We start from the raw sequence: 11,793 nt of genomic DNA on the forward strand, positions 1-11,793 counted from the left end.
TTATAGAAAATGTTAAGATGCCAAATTTGCAAATAATTGGAAATGATCAGGCACATGTTTACAAACTAGCAAAAAGACAGAAGCCAAATAATTGCTTTAGTCTGAGAAGCACCTACATTGCTGATTCAGAGGCTCATCATTATTTAACTTTTTAAATTTATTCTACTTATATACTAGATACTCCTGTTAAATAAAGCCAGCTCTCCTAATTTTATTTGAGGGGGGGGGCAGGAGAAATGAGGAAGATACCGTAGGGCGAGTTGCAAAAATCAAACATACACCTTACTGGTCTCTCCCTGGATTTCAACTTGCATAAATCCTAAGCTTATGGACTTTATATTGCATCTCATAAATGCAGAACTGAAATGTCCTTAGAATGATGGCTCTATCCACTCCTTAAAAATAGGCAGAAATGGACAATGGCAACCGTGATGTTTTCAATTTATTGTAGGCTTATATTGCTGAGCATGACAAAGGGATGCACAGAAATAGACAAGCTCAAAGCTCACAGGCGGGGGAAAAAACTGAAGATACAAAGCATTTTCAAAGATAACCCAATCCCTCCCTTCTTCTCATCCACTGCAGACATAGGCCTGAACCTGTCCAGACTAAAGTCCTTTAAACATCTGTGAAAACAGTGATTTCATATGGCCCTTTTCTTCCTTCCACAACCAAAGCATGCGGCAAGTATCAACACTGAAGCATTAATTCACTGACAGCAGCCTATACAACAACCCTTCTCCTGTGAATAGAGGAGCATGTTCTCCATGCACAGAGCTGCTGCTAGTTGGGACAGTAAAGATATTGGGGGGTGGGAATTACTGTACTCTAATCTAGTGCCCTATGTGAGTCAATGAAGTATGGACTAAGACTATGGGGACCTTCCACTGAAAACCTCATTCAGCAACTTTAGGCCACTGCCCATCTGGATTCTTTAGAAGAATAACTGCACTTTTAAAGAAACGACAGTTTTAATATCTATGTTTTTATGCCCAAGAGAGAAATAATGTCATCTGAAGAAGAAAAAAATTCAACAGGAGAGTATTCCATGAACAAATCAAATGCAAAAGTCTATAAAGAAATAGAACTACATCCTGACACCAAGCAGATTTCTTAGAACTAGAGAAACCTTTGGGGGATGTAGAGGGAGCGAAATGAGAGCAAGTGCACTCAAGTGATGTTGGAGGTAGCTGACTGTCATTCATTTTACTAGAACCCATTCAAGGAAATTAGCCGAAACCTTGCAAAACTCCCTTTCGCCATTGAAAATAGCCCGGCCTCTAGAAACATTGCATCGCACAAGACTTTTTAGTATAGTACATTTTGTCCCTAAGCCAAACTTGACCAACAAACTCAGACAATCCTTTAAGGAAATGTGACCAACACAAATAGCACACAGAAAAAGCCCCCCACCCATCAAAACAGCTCCAGCTTAAAACAACATCGCTAACAAGTACTTTGCTTTCCATGGCTTCTTTTTATGCTTATGAGGTAATGAGCCAGTTAAATCTACACCATATGAGAGCAAAGGAATTCAGGAGAAGTGAAGAAACTATAACAACAACAACAACAACAACAAAAGCAGGGATAGTTTACTTAGCATCATACCTTACACATACCAAGAGCATATCATTAGCAAGAATACAAGAATATCAGGGTTAAACAAAGACTCCATGATGTTTCTTCTTGTTTTCATTTTTTCATCCATTGCTTCAAATCTAGACTTCCTTCTCTATGTTCAGTTCACTTACTCCAGAGTAATTCCAACAGTACGATAAAGTACAACCCGTGCTAAAGCAAAGAAGTTGTTATATTTGTGGCAAGGCAAATTTAAATCTTCACTAAATTCACTAAATCTTCACTCTTAAGAGAATTATCCGCAAATTCTTTGGTCGGAAAGCAGAAAATATTTTCAATGTAATGTCCATTTTTACATGCTGCCTTGTTAAAGACACCACCCTTTATGATGAATTTCCTAATCCACAGACTTTCTAGCTTGCTTTTTTTTACCTGAACTACAGCATTGTGTCACTCAGGGTCTTTCTCCCTATAACAGGGATATTATGTCCCCGTACAGTTGCCCTGTTTTCTTCTGGCTCTCTGCTGCTGCATCTTTAAAATTGACCTGCCGGGGAAAATAAGCAAGTTTCCAAGAAGTAGGAAACCTGTTTGAAAAATTAATCTGTAAAGATTTCTGCTGGATTTCTGTACTGTTCCTGCCGCTCAAGGAGAGGGAAAGGCACATTATAACAGTCATTCAAATGCATGCTTACTCAGAAGCTGCTCCTACTGAATTCAGTAGGATTTCTTTGAGGTCTAATCAGACACAGGGTAGCAACTTTTGTGAACTAAAGGTGCAATCCACTATCACTCCCTCAAAAACAATAGGGCTTGCTGTTGAATAAACCTGCAATATAAAATCCCTCCTTGCACACAACCCTCTCTGCTGTTATGGGAAACTGGTTTATTTCTTTCCACTACTTGCTAAGTAGCTCACTTAGACTGTTGCAAGTGCCGATGGTAGAAGTGCATCTATCCATTAAGCCCAATGTCTAAGAAAGTTTGTTTCTAAAGCTCTCCATATAGAATGAGACTTGCAAATGCAAACAACAAGGCATCTAAAATAGGATCATTTCTTCCCCCTTCTTGGAAACAATCCTGTCAAGTACCTGAGTGCTCAAACACATGAAAGAACCAGGTTGCCTCTTTTGATATCCTCCCTCCTCTCTCTCCTCCATGGAATCTTTCTTGTCGGAAGGCAGAAATTTCTTTTGAAAATGGATGGCACCCCTTCCCCATGTGTTCAGATTATTTCCTAGATGCCTCAGTTATCCCTCAAAAAGGTGGCTTGATATTTAATTCACTTCAACTATCACAACGATATTTTAAGAGAGCAAATCTTATTTCTGCAGCGCCAGAAACTTTATGAGTTTCTCTGTGGAAAAAGGCAATTCCATTGGCGAGAACCGGGATGGGGAAGAGAGAAACAAAATAATGGCCAGGAAAGAAGAACAAGCACCACACTTTACATCAATAAGCAGACTACGATCTGCACGGTAGAATACGCAAAAGGACTCAAAAGGTGTGAGTACTAGTAGAAAAAAAATAAGGTCTACAGCAGTCTGTTTCTGGACCCATTTTTCCAGAAATGCAACAGCCTGAGCCCTCAAATAAGCAAATTTTCAGATAACCACAGCCTTTTTATCTTATTTCCAGCTGGCCTTTAATGATTCTTTCAAGTTGTTCCAGAACAATTCCAAATAACAAAAGCAACATGCAGAAATGTGAAATTTTGGTTTGAATCATTTCCAAATATTTTTTTTTTAAAGCAAAGAAAAAAGATGGTTGGACACAACCCGCAGAGGCTTATACTTGTCATGAGCCTATACAGGTTGCAAGCTTGCAAAAGGCTGGGTGTTTTAAAGATAATTAAATTATTTAGATTTAACCATATCGAGAAATGCAGGCTTCTTCTTCAAAGTCTAGATTAAATACTTTTTAAAAATTCCTCATACGCAAAGAATACAGAAACAGAAAAAATTTAGGCATGCTGCTTAATATTTAATAGAATAATCTTAATCTAGCATCATTGAAAACAGTTTCAGCAAACATCCCACTACAAAGAGTTAACACACACATATGACTGAAATATACAAGAAATTAAATTATATTGTTCAAACAAGCCATTGCTCAATCTGCAATTTGGACCGTGGGTAGACAAACACAGATAGACAACTCCAGATAAATCATTGAAGGAAGCTATGTCATGTGTGCGTTTATGCACATAAACTCATTGAAGTTCCTAAAACCACACCAGAGATTTTATATGACCAATAAGTCATTTCTCTGCTGAGGAAAATGCATTGTTTCCTTTCGTAAGAACACTTTTACAATACTGGATTCACATTACGCATATGACCTGATTGTTTAATAAAAACAATGATAAATGGCAGCAACCAATTATTTGGGAAGTCCTGCATTAAAACTACTTTCAGCAAAAGATATAAAATACCATTTTTATTCCTGCATTTCAAAGTTTCTACTTTAAATACAATTTCCCCTCAAAAGAAAATATGAAACGTGTGGCTGGAGCCATGATTGATATTGCTGGACAAACTGTAATCCAAAATACCTTGTTCTCAAATGCCGTGCAAAAAACAAGTTGTTATGATGAGGCAGAGAAATTTTATTCACATTATAACAAGAACAACTGTTATGCCTGTGCTGTTATTTTTAATTGTGCTTTTTTATTTTCTACAATTATCTATTAATATTTTATCGGAGAAACCAAACTCAGTTTGTTTGGGGGAAGATTAGTTACTCTCCTTGATTAAATCAACAGGTATTTAGACCTCTAGAATCGTTCATTTATTCTGCGAGACTGATAGCTCCAGGTTTTTAATTTATCCTTTCAGGAAGTTCAGGCTTTGTCACCATTAAAGATTACAATATTCCCCGCACAGAATAATATACCTATTATGCATTTGCCTGGTGTAAAAGAGACAAGTTTTATCCTTTCTTTTCCTCCCTCTCTTTGTGAAAAACAAATTGGGTATTTGTTTATATTTAGTAGTAACATTAATACACATAATTCAGTTCTTATGCAGAAATCATGATTTGAATATTTGTCATCAGATAACATATATTTACCTACATCCACACACCTTTTAATATATAGTCTAATGATATATGGAAATCTATAAACTAGAAGAGAGTTTACATTTGTAAACTCTATCTTTAGGGCTTTTCTTTTTAATGATGCTAATACAATATTTTAGGAGTAAACCCCATTTAACTAAAATAAACTAAATTTCTGAGTAGGCAGATAGAACACTGAACTCTTAATTAAATAGAGTTCCCTTTGTCTGCTTAGATCTAAAAATTCCAAGAAACTATATTCTATGTAAAATTTATTGTAAGAGAAACACAGAATTGCCCTTTACCACAGAAAGAACATTAAACTTAACAATAGTAATTGTACAAAGCGTGTTATAGCTCAAAAAAGGAAAGAAAATATAGTAGTATTTTTAAAAAGGGAAAAAAAATCTCATATATACAATAAGAAATTAAATTACACTGAATCCAGCCAGGTTTACTTCCTGGTAAGATACGATCACAATGGTTAAAATATTTGATTCTCAGAGCATAATTACTAATTGGTAAGGGGGGGAAACATGTGATAGACCTACTTTAGACCTTTAAAAGGCAATTGGTCTTAATAACTACATGCAAATTATTGTTTTGCTTTTTTTCAGAATAAAGAAAATATTAATTGAAGAGTAATCAATAGATTCAAAGTTACTCTGCTATCACTAACTTCCACTGATTAGTTCAGCTTCTGGTTCACAAAAGAGGAAGGGGAAAAAGAAAGAGAAAGCTGACTATACCAAATTAAATGTTATTATTTGTTTCTATTGCTTTGCTCATTAATGATGGGGGATAGCTAGCAAATAAGCTGGTGCCCCGATGAAATGGTTCATTGTGCCTATTGACAGCAAAATGCTCCATTACTTTGCAAAATGCCCAGATAACATATTTTCTCCCATTAAAATCATTATGAAATTCCAGTTAATTAAAAAAAAGCATGTCAATACACCCACCACTATTTTGAAGATACTTAAATGCAAAGAAAATGTTGTCTTTTGTTTGTTTTCAGGTCTTGTTGTTTCATAATAAGGATGCATTTTAATTGCATTATTAATTGAAGGCAAAGCAACACATTTTCCTTTTTATCTGATCTGGTAACACTAGATTAGACAAGTGGATTAAAAACAACTTGCAAGAGAGTTTCCTACGTACAGCTATCATGCTGGTTTTGTATCATTAAAATGGCTCCTAAACAAGCAGATTAGCTGATTAATTGATGATTAAGACTGCAGGAAGATCAGTCATTACACGGAGAAACTCCTTGCATGCACACACAGGGCTAACTAATTGACAGCTACACATGAATTGGAACAACCAGTCTCCAAAAGCATTATTGCAAAAGTAGATAAAATACTTGCCGCAGCCTCCCTATTCCCCCCACCCCTCAATCCCCCCACCCCTCCTCAACATGTTTTAGACACAAGCCCTTAACTGTTTCTTTAAGTTCAAGTTGGGCTGTCTAGAATCTGCATGGATACACCTGCGTGCGTGTGAGTGGGTAGGTGGGTGGAAGGAGATACTTCCAAGCAGTAGACTAAGTATAAAAAGTCAGCATCTGAACACAGAGATAACCTTGCTGCTTCTCCATAAAGTTCATAGAATATACCCTGTCATAAATTGAGCTTTCATACCAAATGTCTGCTCTTTGAAAAGACTTGGAGAAAAGTTCCTTGGTTGTATTGATCTGGTGACTCTGAGGGTTTGCAGCTATTGGTTTTTTTTTATGTCCTGCTAGATCTGCCTGAACAGTCCTGAAGCCATTGCTTATTATCCAGAGGCAAACACCAATTTGTCTGCTATAAAACTGATACAAATCCCACTCTTATTCCAATACAGCTCTACTGTCATATAATCGCTTTGGTGGAGGGTGGAGAAAGGGGAGGAGTGATGACCATCCAACATAAGATTACACAGCAGTCACTTTTTGACACGAAAGATCACACAATACAGTAAGTTGTCCTACTGCACTGCCTGTGAAGCAGGCATGATTCACTAATAAATATGAATATCAAAACTTCCTATTAGGCTTTGTGCAACTCAGCAGTGGAGATTATAACAGTCCTTATTTTGCAGTTAACGAAAAGGGTAAAGAAAAGTCTCCAGAATAAATCTATTTCAAGGAACTTTTTAACAGAATTTTTTAAAAAAAATCTGTCTTGCAAAGAAAACAGAACTTTTCTGGAAGTTTACATCCCATATAGTTTTGAAAATAATTTTATGTGCAATAAACAAAGGGATTCCTAATCCAAATAACCTGTAATGATGCTTCCTACTTACAGTAGGAATTCCCTTGTGCATTTGTCAATGAGAAATTATACAAAGGTGTCTTTAACAGGCTGTGTGATTTGGTGCAAAGCAGTGACAACATTTCCTGGCAAGTTCAACTGACTAGAAAAGATTTATCAGAAGTCAGAAATCTTCTATCTAAACCTTGCCATCCCCACCTGGAAAGCAACTTAAAGATGATTTCTGATTTTATTAAAACAATAGAAAAAGAAATCACAGCTATTAACATTCAACTAACAGATGCAATAAAATTTTACTCTAGAAACATAATGAGGGAGCAGATGCATCCTTATCTTAAGAAGCACACAATCACAACAGTTAAGAAGAGAATGTGCTAGTTGTAGCTCTACTACAGCTTTCCCAGCACTTGGATACATTTTTTTTTTAAGTCAAGGAAAGAAGGAACATTTTAAGGCAGCTTTCCCAACTTTTTTCCACAATATATTGTGACAAGTGGCTGTTTGATAGATGTTCTCCTTGATAAATGACTTGTTCAAAAGAGACACAGTAGCTTTCATTTCCTGACCAGAACACACTTTTAATTTGCACCAGCAGAATTGCTGGAATGTGACTGGCTCCCGATTCTAGATGTTTTGCCTCTGGCAGGCCCCCATCCTCCACAAAACAAAATAATCATGAGGCACATCTGCAGACAACGATCACTGCCACACATTTGACTGAGTTGTTATAATCGAGATGTAGAAATGATTAGATTTGTTAGCTCTCTTGGACTCTGTTCTCTACTCCCCCCCCCCAGGACGGGTGCAATTTCTCAACCACTCTCTCTGCAAGTTAAGATATTCTATTAGGAAACTGAGAAGCAGGGAAGTGGATGGGGTGAAAAGCACGCACATGGAGGGGGGGGCGAAGTACACATGTGCCGTACAATATACAAAACTGCAGCACCCAGGCATGATTACAACCTATTACTACTGTTAGAATCATCTTCCTCATCCTCCTTCTTCAGGAACTGCATTTAAACAGTGGCAACAATTCACCCCATCCAATTTCAGTTCTCAGCATACTATCCAATTCCCGATTTAAAATTTATAAATGTAATACCCTCATCACAAGCAGCAGGTCCAATCTGCTGTGAATATATATTACAGCTTTAACATCACAGAGGGAAATCTCCCATCTGGCAATCACATTCTCTCCAACAGCTCTAGGAAAGGGGGGGGGGAGAGAGAGAGCTGTGCCTTTCTGCTCTCCCCCCTTTCACTCCCCTCCCATTTAAAATGAGTCAGGGTTGATTATTTGCATCTAAAATAAACCCTGCTGTATTGATCATCTGAAAGGCAACAAGTTCAGATAGATAGATAGATAGATAGATAGATAGATAGATAGATAGATAGATAGATAGATAGATAGATAGATAATATCCACTGTGATAGCAATTCTGTTTTACTCTATTGGAAATATACAGAAACCTTCAGCATCAGCTTATGGGCACGGCCGACTGGTCAACTACTTCTGAACTGAATGCAGAGCTCAGGGTTGTGCTGTTATGAAAAATCAATGGCCAACTCAGTCCATGCTCCTGCAACAGCCCAACCGATGCCCATGAGTTTCTACCCTAGATGCTTGTTTGTTTCTAATTTGGCCTATTAAAAAGCAGACATATTCTTGGCTTTTCCCTCATGGCGCAAATTCCCCAAACTTATATACAAAATCCTGGGCTTCTACCAATGGCCTTGTGTGCATTGCACTGGGCAGGTATATTCAAGTTCTCCTTGTTTCATCAGGCATGCTTAGCATGACTCTTTTTTAAAAAAAATAGAATATCTCCTCTTAGAATAATTGTTCAAGTCTCCTGTAACATCTGATGGTTTTCCATTGCACAGCACAGCAATGACAAGCCGACAGATGAAAAACAGGATAGAAAATATACAGGCCGTTATTAAACTGGAAGACTGGGGGGGTGTATTTGCAGGAAACAGAGGCATTTATTAGAAGATCCCTAGAAAGGATTTTATTATTCTCATCTCTAAAACCCAGTGGGAAAAAAATAGAAAAGGGGGGAGACCTCAATTGAAAAAATAATAACTACACTTGAAAAATAAACAGGAAACCCTAGCAGTATAGGAAGGCTTTTAGCTGTGTGCGTTGTCTCTCCCCCCTCCTCCTTTTACAGTGAGCAAGTTGACTAATTTACATCCTATTTTGAGTGTTCATGGTGACCTGCTAGTAAGATGCAACTTTAGCTTTATGACAGAAGTCTGTTCAAAGCAGAAAATTAGAAATAATACAATAAGACAGTGCACACCCACATATCCCCATCTTATTTATACACCTAAAGCTTTATCATTAACCTTGCTTGTTACAGTGATCTTTAGCGGCGTGCAAAGTCCTCTGAAATGTGTTCATCATGCTCTTTTAAAAACAAAAGGAACACTGTCCATAGTACAACAGCAACAACAACAAAAGTAAACAAGATTCTAAAACAGACCTACCATAAACACTGGTGCTACTGATCATTTCTCGCCGGCAGCACAAAAAAAAAAGCTGAATTGGAATTTTTTTTTTTTGCCCCCTCTCCTTCTTCTCACAAGCAGGAATTCCAAAGGTTGCTTTTCATGAATGCCACTTTTTCTCTCCAGTATCAAATGTCACTGCCTTGAAACGTGGGCCTTTTTCGTCAGGTATTCATTTAACCTACATGCATATAATTGAGAGGGAAAGCAACATCAACAAAAACGAAATCTCAGATCAGAGAAGAAAGAAAGGGGGGGAGAGACTGAGAGAGAGAGAGAGCAAGAGAGAGAGAGAGAGAGAGAGAGAGCACATGACCAGCAATACAAGTCCATGTCAATTTCACTCACTCCCATTGAAACTAACAAGAGCTCCAGGGAAGATAGTAATAGGATCAGTGGGTTGTATATACCAGTAAATTATACATCTTCCTCTCAGTTCCAAGCCAACAATACGCCCACCGAGCCATGCTCCCCCCCCTTCCATGATGAGGTGCTTATTTTTTTTTCCTGCATCAGCTTCTCAAGATATATTAACACACCCCCTCGCCCTTAACTTTCCCCATCCTTATTTGCACGGATTTGCTTAAAAGTTACTTCCTCCGATTGCACTTAAGCCGCAATTGCACTTCAGAACTTGAAAAATAAATAGACACCCACCCCCACCCCCACCGTGAAAGTGGCTTAATTTATTTATTTATTTATTAAATTTTTATACCGCCCTTCTCCCGAAGGACTCAGGGCGGTGTACAGGGCAATAAATATCAAAACGTAAATACAAAAGTTCAAAAAAGAGATTAAAAAGCATTAAATAATTACGCCCATAATAAAAAGGGGAGCGCAAAATCAATCTCTCCCATCCCGAATTCTTTACTCTCCGCACTATTGTTAGCAACGATCAGGGGAAAAGAAAAAAAAAAAGCCATCGCTGCGATTGCTATCGCTTTACTTTCCACATCGCGCTTTAAAACAAGGGGGGTGAGGAGAACTCGGGGGGGGGGAAGAGGAGGAGAGAGAATAAACCCAGATTTGGGCGATTTCCGACGTATCTCAGCATACATTTCATTCTAAAGCTCGGGGGTTTTAGAGCGGACGCGCGCCCGCTCGGGATACATTTCAAATTGTATAAAATTTTTTAAAGAGAACAGGCGGAGGCAAAGGAGGAGGAGGAGGAGGAGGAGGAGGAGGAGGAAGAGAAAGAGAAACGAGTCACCGATGAGCTTACCTGGCGGGTCGGGCACAATCGATTCTTTCGGCGCGCTGACGAATTTGGGGCTCGGGTTAAGCGAAGGCGCCTCCGATTTGAAATCCTTCCAAGTTTTTGACGGGAAGACTGACCGCAGCCTCTGCCATGTTGGAATTTCAAACCCCAAACAGCTGCTTTGCAAAGAGCCACCATGCCAGCAGCTAGCTGAACGCCTGCGCAGAGCGCCGCCGAGCCAAATTCAAATCACTTTCACACTAAGAGCCAAAGATCAGTTTGCAAAAAAAAAAAAAAAAAAGGAGGAAGGGGAGGAGGGGGGAGGTTTGGAAGAAGAAAAAAAAGAAAGAAAGAAAAGAAAGGCGAGAGAGAGAGAGAGAGGAGAGAGAGGGACGCACCAGATTCAGGAGCAAAAGAGGGCTCTCAATGGCCGCGCTGCCGCTGTTTGCCTCCGCCGCCAAGCACGACCGCCGCCGCCGCGCAAGGCCCCCGGCTGCACAGGTCAGGTTACATGGTAGGGGCCGTCGCTTGCCAGAAAACATGCAAACACCGCCCGGAGGTGGCCGGCAGGTCATGGTAGAGCAGCCAGGAAGCTCGCCCTCCCTTTCTGCGGCTCCAGCAGGGCAACCGGGAACGGAGGGAGTCGGGATCCCCGCTCCCAGCTTCGCCTCCGGCTCCCGCGGCGACGGAGAGACTTCTCGGAGCTCTGGCAGCTTCCCTGCCGCCGGGGAAGCTCCATAGCCCCAGTCCCATCCCACCCCACCACCCCCCTCCCGCCTCCCGCGCCAGAGAAGCACAAGCGGCGGCGGCGAGGGCGAGCGAGCGGGCGAGGTAGCGAGCGCCTCTGGCTTCCCCTCCCCCTTTGCGAGAAGCGGGAGCGGCGGCGGCGCCTTCGCTTCCAGCCCCTACCGCGTCTCGGAGGCACGGCGGGCTCCGCGCACCCCGCTCTCTCTCTCTCTCTCTCTCTCCTTGACTCACTTCAAGAGACTTTGGGAGGCCGGGATGAGCTGTTATTAACCGGGACGGCGAGGGAAAAAGAGCGCGAACGCGAACTTGAGAGAAGAGAGGGAGAGGTTCGCGGGCAGCCCGAGCCCGGGAATCGCCCGCCGGTGTGCGCGGGAGGAAAGTCACACGGTCTCCGCTCCTTCCAGAGAAGCGTGTGTGTGTGTGGGGGGGGGGGGGGGGGAG

At 40.3% G+C, this 11,793-nt stretch overlaps 1 protein-coding gene across 2 annotated transcripts in view; it reads right to left on the minus strand.

The window, feature by feature from the left end:
- Nucleotides 1–11,333, minus strand: part of FIGN (fidgetin, microtubule severing factor) — a 139,541-nt gene extending 128,208 nt beyond the window's left edge. The window contains exons 1-2 of one of the 2 annotated variants that reach the window (XM_083353814.1): nucleotides 11,004–11,333; nucleotides 9,387–9,588 (exon numbers count right to left, since the gene is read on the minus strand). In XM_083353814.1, the coding sequence (XP_083209940.1) occupies nucleotides 9,387–9,411 (25 nt within the window). In that variant the 5' untranslated portion in view covers nucleotides 9,412–9,588; nucleotides 11,004–11,333. Of the gene's footprint in view, nucleotides 1–9,386; nucleotides 9,589–10,629 lie in introns of both variants that reach the window. The other variant, XM_083353813.1, reaches the window with a different exon arrangement.
- Nucleotides 11,334–11,793: the final 460 nt, after the last annotated feature.

This window comes from Vipera ursinii (genome assembly GCF_947247035.1).
Source record: "Vipera ursinii genome assembly, chromosome: 1".
Lineage (NCBI taxonomy): Eukaryota > Metazoa > Chordata > Lepidosauria > Squamata > Viperidae > Vipera > Vipera ursinii.